The 22313-nt window shown below is 39.2% G+C and overlaps 1 protein-coding gene across 4 annotated transcripts in view; it reads left to right on the forward strand.

The window, feature by feature from the left end:
• ERAP1 (endoplasmic reticulum aminopeptidase 1) overlaps positions 1-22313 on the forward strand; it is a 52020-nt gene that overhangs the window by 10107 nt on the left and 19600 nt on the right. For all 4 annotated transcript variants that reach the window (XM_033179053.1, XM_033179052.1, XM_033179050.1 and 1 more), the window contains exons 4-18: positions 3128-3262; positions 5281-5401; positions 6507-6661; positions 7014-7127; positions 8346-8477; positions 9881-10012; positions 10157-10228; positions 11842-11996; positions 13945-14024; positions 14522-14705; positions 16432-16588; positions 17263-17447; positions 18341-18502; positions 18985-19125; positions 19987-20068. In XM_033179053.1, the coding sequence (XP_033034944.1) occupies positions 3128-3262; positions 5281-5401; positions 6507-6661; positions 7014-7127; positions 8346-8477; positions 9881-10012; positions 10157-10228; positions 11842-11996; positions 13945-14024; positions 14522-14705; positions 16432-16588; positions 17263-17447; positions 18341-18502; positions 18985-19125; positions 19987-20068 (2007 nt within the window). The remainder of the gene's footprint in view (positions 1-3127; positions 3263-5280; positions 5402-6506; positions 6662-7013; positions 7128-8345; positions 8478-9880; positions 10013-10156; positions 10229-11841; positions 11997-13944; positions 14025-14521; positions 14706-16431; positions 16589-17262; positions 17448-18340; positions 18503-18984; positions 19126-19986; positions 20069-22313) is intronic.

The raw sequence follows: 22313 nt of genomic DNA on the forward strand, positions 1-22313 counted from the left end.
GAAGTTGGTGGCTGATGGGTATTAAGAAGGATGAGGGCCAGGTAAGGTGGCTTGTGGTTGTAATCCTAACACTTTGGGAGGCAGAAGAAGAGGATTTCTTGAGGTCAGGAGTCCAAGACCAGCCGGGGCAACATAGCAAGACCCTATCTCTCAAAACAAAACAAAAAAAAGATGAGGGCAGAGCAATAGAGGTGAGTATAGGATTACAGGAAAAATGCCCGTGACCGTGGTTTCACTTGGCTAATTCTGGCTGGTTCTTCTTCCAAGGTCTCATCTCCGTGCTTTTTATTGCTAAGGTGTTAGACTTTTTTGTTTAGGGGCAGACCTCTAAGACTGTACCTCCATCCACCATACCCCACCTTTACTCTCTGATTGGACTTAAAAAGGTGATTCCAATGAAGCAAATCTAAGTTTGGAAGAAGCTTTGCAAGAGCATGCCCAGGAATAGGTTACTTTCAATTATACAGAAGAACAGAAGCTCTTTTAGGTACTACAGGGTTATATATTTTCCCCGTTGCGTATATGCGGAATAGCTCGACATTGCATTGCCAGATAATTCTCAAACCTGTATTTAAGGACACATGAATCAGCCACATCTTCGCAAAACTCACAATCTCGGTTTTGCTTCGTCTCATCTGGGTTATCAATCCACATATGCCAAATATTAGTCTGTTTGCAACCATCTGAATTATTTAAAAGAAACTGAGTATTGATAGTTGCACAACTTTATGATTACATTAAGAACCACTGAATTGTTTTTATTTATTTTTTTTTATTTATTTATTTTTTTTTTATTTTATTATTATTATACTTTAAGTTCTAGGGTACATGTGCATAACGTGCAGGTTTGTTACATATGTATACTTGTGCCATGTTGGTGTGCTGCACCCATCAACTCGTCAGCACCCATCAATTCATCATTTATATCAGGTATAACTCCCAGTGCAATCCCTACCCCCTTCCCCTCTCCCCATGATAGGCCCCGGTGTGTGATGTTCCCCTTCCAGAGTCCAAGTGATCTCATTGTTCAGTTCCCACCTATGAGTGAGAACATGCGGTGTTTGGTTTTCTGTTCTTGTGATAGTTTGCTAAGAATGATGGTTTCCAGCTGCATCCATGTCCCTACAAAGGACGCAAACTCATCCTTTTTTATGGCTGCATAGTATTCCATGGTGTATATGTGCCACATTTTCTTAATCCAGTCTGTCACAGATGGATATTTGGGTTGATTCCAAGTCTTTGCTATTGTGAATAGTGCTGCAATAAACATACGTGTGCATGTGTCTTTATAGCAGCATGATTTATAATCCTTTGGGTATATACCCAGTAGTGGGATGGCTGGGTCATATGGTACATCTAGTTCTAGATCCTTGAGGAATTGCCATACTGTTTTCCATAATGGTTGAACTAGTTTACAATCCCACCAACAGTGTAAAAGTGTTCCTATTTCTCCACATCCTCTCCAGCACCTGTTGTTTCCTGACTTTTTAATGATTGCCATTCTAACTGGTGTGAGATGGTATCTCATTGTGGTTTGGATTTGCATTTCTCTGATGGCCAGTGATGATGAGCATTTTTTCATGTGTCTGTTGGCTGTATGAATGTCTTCTTTTGAGAAATGTCTGTTCATATCCTTTGCCCACTTTTTGATGGGGTTGTTTGTTTTTTTCTTGTAAATTTGTTTGAGTTCTTTGTAGGTTCTGGATATCAGCCCTTTGTCAGATGAGTAGATTGCAAAAATTTTCTCCCATTCTGTAGGTTGCCTGTTCACTCTGATGGTAGTTTCTTTTGCTGTGCAGAAGCTCTTTAGTTTAATTAGATCCCATGTGTCAATTTTGGCTTTTGCTGCTGTTGCTTTTGGTGTTTTAGACATGAAGTCCTTGCCCATGCCTATGTCCTGAATGGTACTACCTAGGTTTTCTTCTAGGGTTTTTATGGTTTTAGGTCTAACATTGAAGTCTCTAATCCATCTTGAATTAATTTTCGTATAAGGAGTAAGGAAAGGATCCAGTTTCAGCTTTCTACTTATGGCTAGCCAATTTTCCCAGCACCATGTATTAAATAGGGAATCCTTTCCCCGTTTCTTGTTTCTCTCAGGTTTGTCAAAGATCAGATGGCTGTAGATGTGTGGTATTATTTCTGAGGACTCTGTTCTGTTCCGTTGGTCTATATCTCTGTTTTGGTGCCAGTACCATGCTGTTTTGGTTACTGTAGCCTTGTAGTATAGTTTGAAGTCAGGTAGCGTGATGCCTCCAGCTTTGTTCTTTTGACTTAGGATTGTCTTGGCAATGCAGGCTCTTTTTTGGTTCCATATGAACTTTAAAGCGGTTTTTTCCAATTCTGTGAAGAAAGTCATTGGTAGCTTGGTGGGGATGGCATTGAATCTATAAATAAGCTTGGGCAGTATGGCCATTTTCACTATATTGATTCTTCCTATCCATGAGCATGGTATGTTCTTCCATTTGTTAGTGTCCTCTTTTATTTCACTGAGCAGTGGTTTGTAGTTCTCCTTGAAGAGGTCCTTTACATCCCTTGTAAGTTGGATTCCTAGGTATTTTATTCTCTTTGAAGCAATTGTGAATGGAAGTTCATTCATGATTTGAGAGCCACTGAATTGTAAACTTTAAAATGGTAAGTTTTATGGTATATGAATTATATCTCAATAAAAAAAGAAATTGAGTAGAACTGTTTGACCTTAATATCCAAATTATAATTAGATATCGGGAAGATAACTTTTAAAGTAATTATAGAAGCGTCATTAGATAGGGTCTGCCTCTGTCACCCAGGCAGGAGTACAGTTGCTCAATCTTAGCTCATTGCAACCTCCACCTCCCAGGCTTAAGGCATCCTCCCACCTCAGCCTCCCCAGTAGCTGTGACCACAGGCACGCACCACTGGTAGGGCTAATTTTTTTGTGTTTTTTTTTTTTTTTTTTGTAGAGATAAGGTTTCATCATGTTGCTCAGGCTGGTGGCAAACTCCTGAGCTCAAGCAATCTGCCTACCTCGGTCTCCACAAGTGCTGGGATTGATATACTTTTAATATTATGTCTGATAATTAGGAAATTTCTCAAGTTCAGTGTATTGCATAATTGGATTACTTGATAATTTGAATTATTCTGATTTTAGGTGAAATCTGTGACTGTTGCTGAAGGACTCATAGAAGACCATTTTGATGTCACTGTGAAGATGAGCACCTATCTAGTGGCCTTCATTATTTCAGATTTTGAGTCTGTCAGCAAGATAACCAAGAGTGGAGTCAAGGTGAGTCTGTGATTGTAACATATGGTGACCAACTTGTTCTGGTTTGCCTGGAACTGGTTTTAAAACTGGAAGTCTGGCTGAGCACAGTGGTTTGTGCCTGTAAACCCAACATAAACCCAACACTTTGGGAGGCTGACATAGAAGAATCACTTGAGGCCAGGGGTTTGAGACCAGCCCGGACAACACAGTGAGAACCTGTCTCTGCAAAAAATAAAATAATTAGCCAGGCATGGTTCCTTGTGCCTGCTACTAGTCTTAGGTACTGGGGAGGCTGAGGTGGGAGGATCCCTTGAGCCCAGGAGTTTGAGGCTTCACTGAGATATGATTGTGCACTCCAGCCTGGGCAACAGAGCAAAACCATGTCTCTAAACAAACAAAGACAAAACCAAATAACAAAATCCTGGAAGTCCTGCATCCTGGGAATCTCCTCAGTCTCAGGCAAACCGGGATGTTTGACCAGCCTGTTGTTATGGATGCTCATTTGTATAGTGAGGTTCTAATAACAACAACGTGGAGAGAGTGTGGCCTGGCCTGAGTCGTGATCCTGGCTTCACCGCAGTCACTTCACTGACTCTCTGACCTTGGCCTTATTCCCTCTGGAACTTAGTATTTACTTCTTTGGAAGGTATAACTTGGATTAGATCCTGCAATGGTCTATAAGGTTGTTTCTGGTTATGACTTTCTGCAGTTTGGAAGTAAATGTTACTATCTGGCAGGGGATTTCTGGCTATAGTAAGGAAGATAGAGCAACCTGCTTGGAATGGCCAGAGGTTTTGGGCCAGGTAACACTGGAATGCTGGAGAGAAAAATCTTGTTTCAAGGCACACTTGTTCCTCATTTGGGTACCATTGCATAGTGGTCAACCAATACAACTGTGTGCCATAGCTCGGAATGCAAACTGGTTTTTCTGAGGGGAGGAAGGGATGCTTTGTTTGAAGATACCTTATGTATTTGTGCTGGTTTTTACTGAGGCCTGGGTAGATGGGGATTCCCTGCTGAATTGCTTTGGGTTCCTCTAGTGCTGAGATTTCTTATTCTTGTGGAGGTATCTTTACTTACCTGGGGATTTGAAGATGACGCTTGAGACTCGGATGAAGGGAACATTCTTAATTCAGCAGTGAAACTAATCAGCAAAAACACCTGCCCCTTGTTTTGCCACCTATCTGAATCTCTTAGAAATGATTATTTTAATAATGTCTAATCTATACCCATATTTTTAATTCTTTCATTTCTGTAAACACATTAAGCATGCATATTATATATCTGTGTCCGGTAATTGTTTTGTCTGAATTCTTTGTGTATTTGATTTTGTGGTTTGTTTTTTCTGCTGGCTCTTGCTTATGGTATCTTGTTTCCTTGCTTGTATTATGAATTATGTTTGTGAGCTTATGTTACCTGAGCCTAAAGTGGATTATTCCAGAGAGAAATTGTATTTGCTCTTGCAGAGTGTCTGGAAGTACTTACTGGTCCAGCGATCACTTTACTTGTAGTTTCCTTGACAAAGGGTAGTTATTTCTAGTTTACCTTTACATTAAGGGCCTGGCCTTTGGGTACTAGCTTTATGTAGGGGTTGTATGTCTTGTTAGACTTTCTACTTTGGGCAGGCCCTGGACTTGGTCTCTTAACTGCGGAGTCCTTCAATGCCATAAGAACCAAAGCTCAAGTCCAGCTGTGTTGGGCTACTGCCATCAGGGCTAAAGCTGGCTGCAGTGCTCTCCTGACATTAGAGGGTCCAGCTGTCATTTCACTTTTGCCTCTAAATCTTGCTTTCTCATTTGCCATCTTACAAACACATTTAAGAAGACTTTATATATGTTACCCAGCATTTCCTGTTGTTTTCAGAAGGGGGATTAATCAGGAACAGTCAATATTAATGCAAGAAATGGAATTCCCAATTATTTTCCTTAATATTGGCAACCATATCCCACAACATGAGGACATGAATGTCAGTGTTCTACACAATGTGGAGAGAAGCCACTTAAGATATTTGAATTCCTTTCTTGTGCCTTCCACTTTAGGTTTCTGTATATGCTGTGCCAGACAAGATAAATCAAGCAGATTATGCACTGGATGCTGCGGTGACTCTTCTAGATTTTTATGAGGATTATTTCAACATACCATATCCCCTACCCAAACAAGGTAGAGATTTTGTACAGATACTACACATGACGTCATGACGTTTGATGAACACAGCCATAGATTTGTCATTATAATTGGCGCATCCCTGTGGTTACCTCAGCAGCCCCTCAAGCCACAAAAACCCCAGCAAGTGACAAACCTGCAGTTGATCTTTCTGAGCATCTTCTCACCTTTGATGTGTACAGTAACTTCTAGTGATAGTGAAGAAGGCAGATCTTCGTAAGAGTTCCTGAGGCACATGGCATGGGGACTCTTTTGCCTTCTGACTTTATTAGTGGGCAGACAGCACAGGGAAGAGGCTACATTTTTCCTTACTGGCACCTGCTTGGCAGGAACACAGAGGATGCTCAACAAACTGTTTTGAATGAATAAATGTATATAGTGTAAGACAATCTGCATTTTCTTTCTTACACGAGCCCTTAAAACTATTGTATGTTTGATTTTTTAGGTATATGTGGGTCTTGGGCATTCAAAATAGAGCGGATTATTTTAATTAAGTTTTTCAATTTCCAGTCTCCTCATCAGAAGGTTAGAAATGGAGTCAAGAGGCCTGAAGAGGCCGGGCACAGTGGCTTATGTCTTGTAATCTCAGCACTTTGGCTCATGTCTTGTAATGTCAGCACTTTGGGAGGCCAGGCAGGTGGATTACTTGAGCCCAGGAGTTTGAGACCAGCCTGGGCAACATGGCAAAACCCTGTTTCCAAAAGAAATATAAAAATATTAGCTGAGTGTGGAGGTGCACTCCTGTAGTCCCAGCTACTTGGGAGGCTGAGTGGGAGGATCACCTGAGCTTGGGAGGTTGAGGCTGCAGTGAGTTGTAATTATGCCACTGCAAGTGCACTCCAGTATGAGTGACAGAGTGAGAGCCTGTTTCCAAAAAAAAAAAAAAGGCCTGGGATGCAAGTCTGACTTTGCCACATTTATAGCAAAGTGATGCTGAGTCACTAAGCTTCTTTTTCTCCATTGTGAAAGATTCTTCCAGTCTGGAGCTCCATGATTATGCCCGGTTAACCGGTTCAAATACCTATCCGTCCTGAAGATTAGTGTGTTTGGGGGAATGTGTAGCTTTGAGACTGGTAATGTATTTTATTACTTCCTTCCCAAGATCTTGCTGCTATTCCCGACTTTCAATCTGGTGCTATGGAAAACTGGGGACTAACAACATATAGAGAATCTGCTCTATTGTTTGATGCGGAAAAGTCTCCTGCATCAAGTAAGCTTGGCATCACAATGATTGTGGCCCATGAACTGGCCCACCAGGTATAAGCTCACTCACACTTTTAAAAAAGTATGAACTACATTTATATTGCTTTTATGGGACATATAAGGCTATTTATATATTATAATTTTTACTCTGTCTTTTTTTTTCATAGGAAAAACTGTTTCTCCAAAGCATTAGTTTTTATGTCTTATAATACATGTTGAAAGTCTTTTTATTTTTACCTTGATTAAATATTGGTCCTGAAAATATATGTTAACATTCATAAACTTATATTAGACATCTAAAATATACTTCTTTCTGAATGTCTTTGTTTATGGCTGCCAGTCTAGATAATAGGTATCCAGTCTCCATGGAAATGTGTGAATAAACTGAGTCATGTTGTGTTTTTAGTGGTTTGGGAACCTGGTCACTATGGAATGGTGGAATGATCTTTGGCTAAATGAGGGATTTGCCAAATTTATGGAGTTTGTGTCTGTCAGTGTGACCCATCCTGAACTGAAAGTTGTAAGTAATTATTTATCCTTTACATTTTATGTTAATTTGTTGTTTTGTTCAATATTGCTGGAAAATATTTACTAATCTTTGATTATAGAATTTATAAAAAGAATTCATTGATAACTTCCTTGACAGTTTAGATATGAATCGTGTTGCAGAAATGCTAGTGAACTTTCAAGATATATCACAAAGACTTATTTACAAACTCAGTTGTGAATCTATGATTGTTTGTGAATTGTCAAATTGTATCTTTCTTAATATCAAAGAAATAGAAATAATGGCAACCTAAATGTTCCATTTCATTTTCCTGACCTTCAGGTTGCTCATTGCAGAATTATTAGGTGTAGATTGCTGATATCTCAATAGGACCCTACTTGTCAGATCAAATGAGTTATACTTAAGGTAATTGCACATTTGATTGTATAACAACCTAGGCTTCTGGGTCACAAATTTATTGCTTTGGAACTGCTATAGGGTTTATTTTTTAAATCACTATGTTTAACTTAAGAAAATCACATATAGCAAAATTAAACTTATTTTATGTAAAAATTTTTTTATCCTACTCCAATGATGCTTTTCATTTGTAAATATTTATTCCTATTTTCATCTGCCACATACATTATTTAAAATATACATTTGTGAATATTTATTACTGCCTATTTTCATCTGCCTGTGTACATAATTAGAAAGTACATATCAATATTGCATTATAATGGATCATAAATATTTTCTTACGTTTCTACATAATCTTTAGTAATAAAAATGATTATGGGTACATATTATCCTATTGAGCTAATGTGCTCTAATAAAGCTGGTTCAAGTTCTCCATTTCTTTTCGTTACATGTTTTTAAAGGTAAATATCTTTGCTCTAAAACAGTACAGACAATGATTGGAAATGTTGAAATTACTAGGCAGTTTAGTTTCTTGTTTTGTTACTGTTTGGCTATAGGCATCGTCGTTTCGTTTTTAGATTAATACGAATTTTTCTTTATTCTAAAGTATTTAAGATGAACAAAATCTATAATGTTTACCTAAAATCATTGTTTCTTGGGTGGTTTTTAGAATATATTAATTCTATTTTGTTTCATAAATATTAGGAAATATGGAATAAGTTGCCCCCAAAATGTGAAGTATGGACTTCTTGCCTCAGATAAAACGTCCCACCTTTGACATTTTTTATCTAAATGTAAATCGTAGGTGGTGTTTTCTTTTTTCTGTCTCAATAGGAAGATTATTTCTTTGGCAAATGTTTTGATGCAATGGAGGTAGATGCTTTAAATTCCTCACACCCTGTGTCTACACCTGTGGAGAATCCTGCTCAGATCCGGGAGATGTTTGATGATGTTTCTTATGATAAGGTACAAGTAGATTGAGTAAAAGGATACAGTTTGGATACTAAAGTTATACATACTGGGGTGGAGAAGTTATAGGGAAGGTTGTGGGGTTAAACCCACATCGAATGCCTTCTCTCTTGACACGGCTGGCTGGAGTTAACTCTTTTAGGCCTAACTTGCAGTTTGGCTCATAACCCTAAAGACTATTTTATGGGAAATTCTTCATATATTCTTTCTTGGGTTGAAAATTCATGGCTTACAGAAACTCTGCTTTTATTTATCATTCAACAAATAGGTATTGATTGAGCATCAACTTTGTACTAGACAAAAATTCCTGCCCTCGTGTAGCTTACTTTTCAAGGCCTTCAGCAATGGTTAATATTGTTGAGATGCAAATAATTGTCTTGCACAGTGTGTTTAGTAATAGAGTTGGGAATTGTTGACAACAGTTTAATGATTGGGAGATTTTATGTAAAATCCAGATTTCTAGCTTCTCTTGGGGAAGAAAAAGGAGGATTTTGCCATGGTATTTCCTTTGCAGCATAAGCTGGAGCTAAGTTATTGTTCTCTCTTTGTAAGATCAAGGCTCTGCTTTTCCACTTCCCCTACCATTCCCAACTGTTCTGTTGTCTTCTCACCGAGGCTGAGAATGTGTTGCCAGTTACCATTGTGCTTGGCTGTTGTTTTACTGGTAGCAAATAGAAAAGTCTTTCTGCTTGCATGTTTCCATTGAAAGTCCAGGGGAAAAAGAATGTAAAAGAGCGTTCTTCTTATCATTGGACTATTTCCTTTATTTATATGCCCTGTCATATGCCACTGGAGGCATTTGAGTTTGTGACTCGCCATCCGTGGTAATGGGAGTGGAGGGGAAAAGAGCCCTTTACCCAAGAATACAGGGTGTCTGGGAAGACTCTTGTTCCCTTTCTCCAGCTCCATCAGCCCTCCATACTCAAGGCTGCCTGGGCTCCCTGGACATACCCACTTTTCCTTCCCTGGCATCTACCTCTGCTTCCATCTCTAATGCTCCACCCCTTGTTGTACTGGCCTCTCCCTAGTCCTGCCCTGGAGTGGCAGTGGGAGAGCCAGGTAGTAGCTGAAGGTCCAATGTTTAATCTGTACCATTATCCACTCACATGTGAACAAAAGGAGTTGGCAGATGATGCCAATTTGCCCCATGAGGAGGTCTGGCTACTGATAGAAAATAAGGGCCCCAGTGGGCTCAGAGCATAAACAATCACATTAGACAAATCCCCTGCCTAAACAGGTCCAAGTTTAACCTGCTTATGCTGTTTCACAAATTGCCAGACATTAACAATGTTACTGCAGTTGCATTTTCAAAGAAATGTGTTTGATTGCAAAAGAATATGTGATTTCAGATGAGATTGCAACCAAACTATAGATAACAATTATTTCTATTATCTTTTCAGGGAGCTTGTATTCTGAATATGCTAAGGGAGTATCTTAGTGCTGATGCATTTAAAAGTGGTATTGTACGGTATCTCCAGAAGCATAGCTATAAAAATACAAAAAACGAGGACCTGTGGGATAGTATGGCAAGTGTGAGTATGTTTTTGAATATCTCTGCATTTGGGATTGACAGGCTTATCATCTTGTTTTGTTTCCCCAGAATCATCTTAATCCCTCTGAGGAGAATAATTGTTTTCTATAGAAATAAGAGTGATGTGTTTAGTTTTGGTTTTTAGATTTGCCCTACAGACGGTGTAAAAGGGATGGATGGCTTTTGCTCTGGAAGTCAACATTCATCTTCATTCTCAGTAAGTTTCTATATCGGTACATGTTCCCCCAAGCACATTCTTTTACTACATATTATTTGAAAGATAGCTCTGTGCCAAACTTTCTGAGGTCCGTGATTATATCACCCTCATTCCAGATAAGACTGCATTTAAACTATACGAGACTCATAATCTTTTTCAGTTTTTCTTAAAATGTGTCTATACAGGAGGGTTGCAGAGCTTTCCTTGGTAATGCTTCTCACTGATACTGATTTCTTCAGCTTCACTATGTAAAGCAGTGAATTTATGACATTTCTATAGCAGATTATGGCTGCATTGTAGCAGTCAAAAGGATATGTCAGTCATTTCCAGAGTTCTGCATTTGTACAAAGACAGTGGCACTGAGCATTCTTGAACACTTGCCATGAATCAGGCACATGTTAAGCACTTATATGTATTATCTCCTTTACTCTTCATAATAAACCTGTGAGCCGGGTACTATTAGTATCCCTATTTTTAAAGTTGAGAACATGAAATACAAAGACATTTGGTTGGTAAATTGCAGAGCAGATATTTGAATTTAGATCTAACTCATGGTTTTAACTGCTAAGCTATAAAGTATTCATAACATCTAGTCACAAAACAGCCTGAGTCTCTGTTCATCTGGACTTGTGGGATATTTTCAGAGGAAGCTGAGGGTGAGTCTGAGGATTCAACAGAATTTTGTCTTTCTTTTTTCTTTTTATATTTTTTACTTTCTTGGCTTTTTTTTGTTCCTAGAGATTGCTTTGTTCAGTAGTTTCTAGATTTGTCCTGTGGCACATGTTATCTTTTTAGTAATACTCTTTTTTATTTTTATTTTTATTTTTTTTTGAGACAGAGTCTCAGTCTGTCGCCCAGGCTGGAGTGCAGTGGTGCGATCTCAGCTCACTGTAGCCTCTGCCTCCCCGGTTCTAGCAATTCTCTTGCCTCAGCCTTCCAGGTAGCTGGGATTACAGGCATGCGCCACTACGCCTAGTTAATTTTTGTATTCTTAGTAGAGACTGGGTTTTGCCTTGTTCGCCAGACTGGTCTTGAACTCCTGACCTCCGTGACCCACCCACCTCAGACTCCCAAAGTGCTAGGATTACAGGCATGAGCCACCACACCCAGTCTTTACTACCTTTTAAATAATTTCTTAAAAGCTTTTTTAGTATCAAAAAACAGCTCCCTTTGAGTTCCCACTATTTGTTGAGTGTGGGTCATCTCTGTGTTCTTACTTTTGAAACACAGGCTCTTGACTGAACATTGTTTCCACCTTGCTTGTATGAAACCAGCATAGTTATGTAGGTATTGAAAACCTGGCACTTTCTCTCCCTTCTCCTCCTTCATTCATTCACATGCCTGCTTTGTGCCCAGTGTTATTGCCAGCCCCAAAGTGTGCCCAGCAGAACTAGGTATGCTACCTGTCCTTTAGACACGTATGTGTAGTGGAGGAAAATGACACGCAAACAGTTGGTGCTTTAATGGAGGTGTGATGGCTGGGAACATCACACTGAGAAAACACTCCAAAGAGGGGAGGTTGGCAACTGGTAGTGACTGAGCACAAGCTGGTCTGTCTTTTCTTAGAGTCGGGTTAAGTGGGTGATGTGTCTGCTTTTTTGTGTACACACCAGCATTGGCATCAGGAAGGACTGGATGTGAAAACCATGATGAACACTTGGACACTGCAGAAGGGTTTTCCCCTGATAACCATCACAGTGAGGGGGAGGAATGTACACATGAAGCAGGAGCACTACATGAAGGGCTCTGAAGGTGCCCCGGACACTGGGTAATGCTCATAGAGTAAAATTTGTTTTGTTGTCTAGGTAACATCTGCCTTGGAGGATGGAACCTTGTTTTTAAAATAATGCCCTTACCGCTATTGCTAAAATATTTCAACTGCATCTGTGTATCCTATGAAGTTGACTTATACTCCCTGCCCCCATCTTCCCAAAAGGATTAAGGAGGCTTTAAACCTTGGTTATTCTCAGTAAAGTTGATGATATAATTACTTTAACATTCTCATATTTTGTAATTTGATATGATGGTAATTTCTGGTTACTGGCTTGAAATCAGCTCCAACCTAAGCAACTGCTACTAGATTACAATAGCGCCTAGCATTTCGTTGGAGCTGAGGACAAAAAAATTTAGGTGATTTCTGAGAATTATGAGAGACTCAGTTGTCTTCTGAGTTAGATTTGTTCGTCAGCTTAATGCTATAGAAGAATATTATTAGAAACAAGATGCTGCAACTTGATTGACCCTGGATGGATACCATTAAAAAATTCTTTTATCTTGAAACAATTTCAGATGTATGAAAAGTTACAAGAATAGCACAACAAATTCCTATATATCCTTTACCTAGATACATGTTAACTCTTTATTCCTTTACTTTCTTCACCTCTCTCTCTCTCTCCTTTCTCTCTCTCTCTGTGTGTGTATACACACACACACACACACATATATATATATGTTTGTGTGGATATATATGTGTGTGTGTGTGTACCTCCCTCCCCCATCTTCCCAAAAGGATTAAGGAGGCTTTAAATCTTGATTAATCGATATCCATCTATCTACATAGACACCCATATACATATCTCTGTATGTATATACTTGGCATGTGTTTTTCTGAACTGTTTGACAGTAAGTTGGTGACATGATTCCCCTTCAAACCTAAGTACTTCAGCATAGTATTTTCTAAAAAACAAGAACACTTGTGGCCAGTCACGGTGGCTCACGCCTGTAATCCCAGCACTTTGGGAAGCCGAGGCAGGAGGATCATGTGAGGTCAGGAGTTCGAGACCAGCCTGGCCAACATGGTGAAATGCCATCTCTACTAAAAATACAAAAATTAGTCGGCGTGGTGGCGGGCGCCTGTGGGCCCAGCTACTCAGGAGGGTGAGGCAGGAGAATTGCTTGAACCCAGGAGGTGGAAGTTGCAGTGAGCTGAGATCCCACCACTGCACTCCAGCCTGGGCGACAGAGCAAAACTCCATCTCCAAACAAACAAACAAACAAACAAAAACAAGAACATTCACTTATATAACCATAGCCACAGTACAATTATCCAAATTGGGAAATAAACTTGATACAATACTGTTATCTATAAATCCCATTCAACTTTTTCCAGTTGTCCTAAAAATATCTTTAGAGCAAAATAGAAAATAAATTCTGACTTAAGATTTAATATAGGATCACATATTTTATTTAGTTGTTGCATCCTTTTGGTCTCCATGTTTTTCTGAAATAGCTTTTTAGTCTTTTTTGGGTTTCTTGATATTGATATTTTTGAAGAGTACAGGTCAGTTATTTTATAGAATGTCTTTCAGTTTGGATTTTCTGCTGTTTCTCCATGATCAGATTCAGTTTATGTATCATTGACAGGAATCCCAAGGAGGTGATGCTGTGTCCTTCCTAGTATATGATTCAGGAGGCACATGACTCCTGAAGTTAGGCCTCTGAGATGCAATCAGCCAATCACTGTAAAAAGGCTTTCAGGGTTCACTTGAGTCCAAATTCTTAGCTCTGCTCAAGGAGTCCAAGAAAAAGAAATAGTGCCTGAGCTGACACTCCCTGCAAAGTTGGAAAACAGACTGGGGATGTTTTGAGAGCTTGGCTGTAGCAGTTTTGGTACTATCTTGTTCTAACTAACCAGTGCCTGGCACATGATAGGTGATTTAATAACTGCTTGTTGAATTGAATCAACAAATGAGCAATCCATCTCTCCTTTCTTTTAGGTACCTGTGGCATGTTCCATTGACGTTCATCACCAGCAAATCAGACATGGTCCATAGATTTTTGCTAAAAACAAAAACAGGTAATTTATTTTGGAAACAACCAGTTTAATTCAAGGAGGAATGTGAAAATGTGTAGGGTTAAAATGTTATTTCTTTTGCTGTTTATCTCGGTTAAAGCAAAAGGATCAGATTGAAAATACTTTCTGGTTTCAAAGAAGAATGGCCAGTATCTTGCCAGATAGAGATTATAGTTGAATTATATAATGCTAAAAAGGAGGGATTACCAGTGAACATTCCCTATTACTTTGTTAACATTACTGTTTTATATCATATGTATGGCCAGATACGTAGTTGCATTCTTCTCATAGATCTATAAATCTCACAAAATTGATGTCTAAAGCTAGTGTTAGCTTTTGTCTATTGAGTTGCTGTTTTCTGGTTTCTGAAAGAAATAAGTGATGATTTCAGATTATTCAGTATTAAACTCTTCTCTAATTTCCTTGCCCAGTCTCTGATCAGAAAAGCTTTCATCAGGCAAGGGAGCAAATGGAGCTTTGATTTATTTAATTTACTCTAGATGTGCTCATCCTCCCAGAAGAGGTGGAATGGATCAAATTTAATGTGGGCATGAATGGCTATTACATTGTGCATTACGAGGATGATGGATGGGACTCTTTGACTGGCCTTTTAAAAGGAACACACACAGCAGTCAGCAGTAATGATCGGGCGAGTCTCATTAACAATGCATTTCAGCTCGTCAGGTAATACACGCTGCACAAAGTCTCGGTTTATTTCTGAAAGCAGCTGTTATTGTTCAAATTCTTGATTTCTAAAGACAAAAATGATTGATAGATAACAAGAAGTTGAAAGGTGTTTTCCTCCAAGTTCTTCTAACAACCCAAGATTGCTTTTAGCCTTATAATTAACCTCCTGTCTGTGACTACTAAGGCACTTGAAGGAGGGAATCTGTATCTTAATTTTTCTCATTAACAGTTTAGATCATACTGAGGCAGAAGTGTACATAATCAGGAGATCAACATCCTGGCGAAACTCCTTGCCTTGTCCCTGCGGTGGCGTGGTCCCTCAGCTTCTTCTGGCTCTGCTATACCGGATCAGGTTTCTCCCATCACTGGGTCTTTAACAGCCTTGAAGGCTTTTTAGAAGACTAAGTGACACAGGCCCAAGTTGTTTGCATTACATTTCTTGGATTAAAGAAGGGATTTTTGTTTTCTTTCCTAAACCAGATACCTGAACTTTTCAGTATCTTTATGGAATATAGCTCATAAAATGTAGCCCAACCAAATGATCTCTGAGTGTGTGAGGACAGAATTAACACTACCCCCCTCCTTTTTTCTTTAACCCCCATGACAACGGTTTTTAAGGAAATGCTCCCAAAGCCTAAAACTCAAACTTCTTCAACATGTAGGCAGATCTAAAGTCCCAAGAGGAAGCATGCAGGTGGGAAGGATTCTCTGTTTCTCCTCATACCTATATCCTTCTGGCCTAAATTTTGAGTGCCTTCTGGTTCTTCTCACCACCATACTGGGCCTCCTGAAGTGAGAAAAAGCAATGGGGGAGAAAGTTAAGGGTTGCTTACCTAGCTGTTTCTTTCTGCCTAAAAAAATTCCCCTCTGTAGAATATTTCTGCTTGAGCCGTAGAGGGCTTTTTCTTTTTTCTTTTTTTAACTTATATAATATATACCCTACCACTGAGGTTTTTAACACTAACCCTCTGCAATGAAGGGTTTCTAATGATATGCAGTGTCTTTTGAAATGGAGAAGAAAATGTGTTTCCTCCAGGGACTCATAGTTTTGACCAGATGATAGTCTGTTTGACCAGGCTTCCTAAAGGGTCTTTGATGGAAATCCCTTGCTTGCTCTAGAAGTTCAGCACACAATCCAGTGTTTCGCAGGGACAGACACTGATATGCTTCCATTCTGACTTATCCACATGTTAGCCCTGGATGTTACTGTTTGAGAAACTTCCTCCCTAGTGTAAACATGCCAGATGTTGTGTTACATGTGACAGAAAAGAGACTTATATAGTATTTATTTATTTATTTGGAAATGGAGTCTCACTCTGTCGCCCAGGCTGGAGTGCAGTGGTACCATCTCAGTTCACTGCCTCTGCCTCCCAGGTTCAAGCAATTCTTCTGCCTCAGCCTCCCAAGTACCAAGTACCTGAGATTACAGGCACGTGCCACCATGCCTGACTGTTTTATGTATTTCTAGTAGAGACATGGTTTCACCATGTTGGCCAGGCTGGTCTCGAACTCCCAACCTCAGGTGATTCGCCTGCCTTGGCCTCCTAAAGTGCTGGGATTATAGGCATGAGCCACCGTGCCTGGCCGTAGTTATCTATTTATAAGTAGTTATCCATTTATATCTGATTGTTTGTTTTGCTAGAAGACTAAAATATATTTTGAAGCAAAATGTTGACTTCCTGGATTTACTTTTAAACCACTAACCTCAGTGTCTCTTGTTCAGCATTGGGAAGCTGTCCATTGAAAAGGCCTTGGATTTATCCCTGTACTTGAAACATGAAACTGAAATTATGCCCGTATTTCAAGGTTTGAATGAGCTGATTCCTATGTATAAGTTAATGGAGAAAAGAGATATGAATGAAGTGGAAACTCAATTCAAGGTAAAAGCCTGAAATAAAATAGTTATGTAATTATTATTTCTTTTGTGTTAAAAAGAATGTTAATCGTGTGTGTGTATGTTTGTGTATATCTTTATATACATATTAAGGTAAAGCAAATAAATATTAATTCAGTATTTAGATGGATTAGCAAAAATTTTGGTTTTATTTGGCACTAAAAATAGGAATGGCATTCTTAGACTCTGCTTAATTTGCATGGATTTGTTTTTTCCTTCCTTTCACAAACCTTTTATTTCATTTTCCTTTCCTACTATGATGGCTGACATTCAGATTTTCTGGGACTCTTCATGGTACTTGAGGAAGAGGCACAAAATTGTTATTCTTGGCAAAATGTCATGAAGTCTTGTTGCATAATTTGCTCTCAAAATTTAGTCATATAAACTCTGAGTTTGTTTTAAAAGTGGCAATTCATCCTGACTTTAAGTAGATAGGATATCTTATAAAAGTTTGTTATGAAAATATGAAAGTCATTCATCATTCTTTATTGGTTTTGACCCTTTTATAATTAAATACAAACAGTGCTGCATGACTTATACAGTAAAAGTTAGATTATGCTTTAAAAATTAGCCCCCATCATCTGAGACCATAATGGATTATATTAACATGAAATGACCTGTGACAATACTAGTCCCTGTTCCCCTGTGCAATGCCCTCAGGCCTTCCTCATCAGGCTGCTAAGGGACCTCATTGATAAGCAGAAGTGGACAGACGAAGGCTCGGTCTCAGAGCGAATGCTGCGGAGTCGGCTACTCCTCCTCGCCTGTGTGCGCAAGTATCAGCCGTGTGTACAGAGGGCAGAAGGCTATTTCAGGAAGTGGAAGGAATCCAATGGAAACTTGAGGTCAGTCCTTACTGAATAACCAATTTGTTGATGTGAAGGGTATCTTTTCTGTTTTCCATCACTGGTACTAAACATTAGGGAAAACAAAAAGTATAAGTGTCTCCCCTGCTGCCCTGTTTTGGAAAATAAATTACTTTTTAAGATTTATCTATGTATCTCTCAACTTTAAGAAATGCTAGGAGGGAACTTCTGTGCATAAAAGTCAAATATCTGGGGAGTTAGGATGGTATTGGAATAATTCCCATTTTTGTATAGGCAATGCAAAATCGTTTCAAACTGTGACAGCCATGCCATAGAGAAACACAGGCATTGTATTTTATAGTAGCTTATTTGGGCTTCTAAAGTCCCTGACAGGGATGCATAGTAATTGCTGATGCTGTCTAAGCAAGGTAGGATTTTACCATATCTGGAAATCCCTATTCAGCTACATTTCAGTCCTTTTACATTTGGAGCTTAAACCCCACCCAGGAAACATTTATGCCAACAATCTACATGCTTCAGCTTAAAGAAATCCAAACAGTGGTCCTACTGCAGTCCTGACTTGTGATCATGGTGTACATTTTGAATATAGTTTGAATTTCTTTCTTTTGGCTTGAAAGGTGATCCCCTATGGAGTCACCCAGCATCATTAAAGTATTTAAATATGTAGGTATTTATAAAAATGGCATTTCACATTACATTTTTGAGAAGGCTACTTAAAACCTAATTTTAGATAGTTTTCTCTTGCCTTTTTTTTACAAGGTGTAACTGAAGGAAATCGGTAGTTTTTGTTTATATTTTCAGTTATGCTTCTCTGATCATGGGGACAGTTTAGCAGTTCATAATCGGTCACCATTATGCCTATAAACATACTTACTGCATCTCAGATTCTCATCATGTGTTCCTTTCTATAGCCTGCCTATCGATGTGACCTTGGCAGTGTTTGCTGTGGGGGCCCAGAGCACAGAAGGCTGGGATTTTCTTTATAGTAAATATCAGTCTTCTTTGTCCAGTACTGAGAAAAAACAAATTGAATTTGCCCTCTGCACAACCCCAAATAAGGAAAAGCTTCAATGGTGAGTCAGTCATTCATTCATGTTCATGTGGCCAAGGAAAATTAGATTAGATTAGATCATTCTGGCATCTATTTTTGTTTTCTTGGCCAGGAATTGTCTATTCTGCTGGGAACATACTGCAAGTCAGCATACATCTAATAAGAAAGGCAAATAATTAGGGAGAACCAGATGTCAGGAAAAATATTTAAAGGCATATACATTTGTGTATCTTTAAAAAGACAACATATTTAAAATATTTACTAGAGCTACTCTTCCTTAACTATTCTTTTGAGCAAATGAGAGGGTATATGAGAATACTATACAAATGTTAGTTTTTATTATATAGCTATAGTGGGTTTATCAGGATTCTGGTTACCCATTTATCTTTTTAACCTTTGTTACTGGCAGACTTTTTTTTTCTTTTACAAGTAATTTTATTGCAGTGATTCATAACTGTTTCACCACCTATTCATTGCTAACATTTCTTTTCTTAATCCTTTCAGGCTACTAGATGAAAGCTTTAAGGGAGATAAAATAAAAACTCAGGAGTTTCCAGAAATTCTTGTACTCATTGGCAGGAACCCAGTAGGATACCCACTGGCCTGGAAATTTCTGAGGAAAAACTGGAATGAACTTGTACAGAAGTAAGTGGTGCCAAAAATTGTGCTGTGACTGGATAAGTTCATAACCTTACTGTGTTTCAGCCTTGTTGTTTGTAGAAGAACAGTAACAGTCTAAAGGTACTTTTTTATTAAAGATAGGCAGGCAGTAGAAGTACTTAAAATATTTGTAGAAAATATAAAACTGGGCCGGGCGCGGTGGCTCAAGCCTGTAATCCCAGCACTTTGGGAGGCCGAGACGGGCGGATCGCGAGGTCAGGAGATGGAGACCATCCTGGCTAACACGGTGAAACCCCGTCTCTACTAAAAAATCTACAAAAAACTAGCCGGGCGAGGTGGCGGCGCCTGTGGTCCCAGCTACTCAGGAGGCTGAGGCAGGAGAATGGCGTGAACTCAGGAGGCGGAGCTTGCAGTGAGCTGAGATCCGGCCACTGCACTCCAGCCTGGGTGACAGAGCGAGACTCCATCTCAAAAAAAAAAAAAGAAAATATAAAACTGGAATTCAGTGCTAATTTGTGAATATGTACAGGGGTGTTTTCCATTCCATCTGGCATAACCCCTTCCTGAGCCCATGGACTTATGAAGCCTTCCTCTTCAGAGTTCAGCCCAGGCCTTCCACGAGCACATTTGCTTGTTTGCATCTGTCATTGTCTAACTCTTATAGCACTTCCTGCCTCTGTCATGTTCTGTTGGATACTTAACTTTTTATTAAGCTGTTGGTGTGTATTATTCTTTAGAGCTAGATCTTAACACATTGGATAGACATCATATTTTATACTTTCACACCCATCAGTTTTTAGTTAAAAGGTATTATATATAGGAGGCCCTTAAAATATACGTTAAATGAATATTTCACAACCCATTTTTGAATATTTCCCTCTCTAGGTTTGAACTTGGCTCACATTCCATAGCCCACATGGTAATGGGTACAACAAATCAATTCTCCACAAGAACATGGCTTGAAGAGGTAATATATATATATCTTTTTAATCATAAATGAAAATTAGCTAATTAATATGGGGTAGACAAAATACTTTGAGGGTGTGGTGAGTTAGAAATGGATTTTGTCATTTAGAAGTTATTTTTGGATGGTATGGTACTGACAGCAGCATAAATCAGTGGCAATTAAACTAGTGAAAACTGTGCCTCTTCTCAGACATGTTAAGAGGTCTTAGCTCTGCCATTTAAAACCTTAGGACTTAAAGAAAAATTACTTGAGACAATATGTCCCTGTTTAAGGATGTTAAAAGTGGGCATTGAGGTATAAATGACTGAAGTGGTCATCCAGCTACTGTTAAAGAGGCAGATCTGGAATCTAGGTTCTTTATAAACCATCCAAGTTCATGGTTCCCTGTCACTTATTATATAACCATCTACCTTCAGACAGAATTTCAGGTGCTTTAAGATCCATGTATAAAAGAAATGTTAAAATGAAGGACAAAAAGATACATAATGGACAGGTGATAACCATGTGAGGGATTTATGGCTGAGGATAATTCTCGCAATTGTCCCCTGAATTTATCACAGAGATTCCTAGAAGTCAAGGAAAAATGAGGAATCAGTACGAGTTATTCTCACTGTCTGGTAAAAGAGAACATGAAGCATACACGTTTTCTACAAAAGCAGACTTTTCTTCAGTCCTAAACTCAAGGACTTTGATGTGTGGGCCATTGAGTTCTGTGGTGTCCCTTCTATAATAAGGTTTCATATAGTAAAGTTGTGGAACAAATTTGACATGGCTCTTAAACTATGGTACATTTAGATAAAAGCTGAGAGGCTAATATTAACTTTTTAAGGAGTGATTCCATTGTGTAGTCTGGTTATACTATTTTCTAGCTTGAGGTGGGGAGAGAGCTTTGGAAATGGAAAAGAATGAAGGGTTGTTACAGTCTCGTAGCTTTTTCCAGTTTTCAGTAGCCTCATCCAGGCTTGTCAAATTAACTTGTATATAATAATTCAACCTTGAACTCCAGCGAGGTCTAGAGCAGAGATATTCTGTGTGATGACTGAAGAGCTGTACAAAGGCTTGACCAGAAAGGTAGTCATCCATAGACAAGATCTATAGCAACAAAGCATTTCATTCATTCATTTGTATTCATTCAAGACATATATGCCACACATGGTTTTAGGTTATGTGGCTATAACAGTGAACAGACAGACAAAACCTTTGCTGTCATGGAGCTGAAATTTCTGCTGTGGGAATCAGACAATTACAGACAAATCAACTGATGTCAAGTAGTTACATGCTCTGAAGATGAATAAGGCAAGGAGAGGGATTGGGGTAGGGTGTTGGTGCCATTTTATAGGATGATTAGGAGACATTTGAGAAGATATTGAAGGAAATGCTGATATCTAGAGGAGTATTGTGTGCAGAGGAAACATCAGGTGCAAAGACCCTGAAGCAGGGCATGAAAATTAAAGAGCCCGAGATGTTATCATAATGGAGAGCAAACTATGGGACATATAAGATATAGGAGTCATCCTGAGTCCTTCCTTCCCCACACATCTAATTACGCAAGTCCTGCTGGTCCTCTCTCAGCACATGCACTGGATCTTGCGCACGTCTCTCCGCTCTTACCCCCATCCAGTCCTTTCTCATCTCTTGCCTTGCCTATTGCAATAGTGTCCTAACTGGCCTGCCCCTTGCCACTTTGCCAATAGCAAAACATTTTCCACATTTAAGACTGCAAGTCAGCCCATAACTGACCATGGCTTCTTGAACCCTGCCTATTGTTCTTGCAGTAAATTCCAAATCCCTCCTTCCCATGTGTCCATGACCTTGATGACCTGGCTTCTGAGGATCTCTCTGATGCCAGTTCCCACAGGCTCTCCTGGTTTACTCTCTCAAAACACTGCAGCCACTCAGTCTCCTTCTGTTCCTGGGCTACCACTTGGTTCTCCTGTCTTTAAGCCTCTGCACTTTTTCTTCTCTCTGCCTGGCTTTTCACTAGAAAGTTTTCACCAACTTTTCACTAGAAAGGGGCATTTTATCTTTGAGAGGTCTCGGCTCAAATCACCTTCCCCAAAACCATGCAGTTCAATGCAGGCCACATCTCCCCAGTTACTAGCGTACCCCTGGCATATTTTCTTCATAGCAGTTTATTTACAGTAATCATATTTACTGCGTGTATCCCCCAAAAGACTGTAAGCTCCATGAGGGGAGGATGCTTGCCTGATTCACTGCTGCATCCTCAGTGTCTAGCACGGTAATT

Source organism: Trachypithecus francoisi, unplaced genomic scaffold, assembly GCF_009764315.1.
Source record: "Trachypithecus francoisi isolate TF-2019V2 unplaced genomic scaffold, Tfra_2.0 Lachesis_group2, whole genome shotgun sequence".
Lineage (NCBI taxonomy): Eukaryota > Metazoa > Chordata > Mammalia > Primates > Cercopithecidae > Trachypithecus > Trachypithecus francoisi.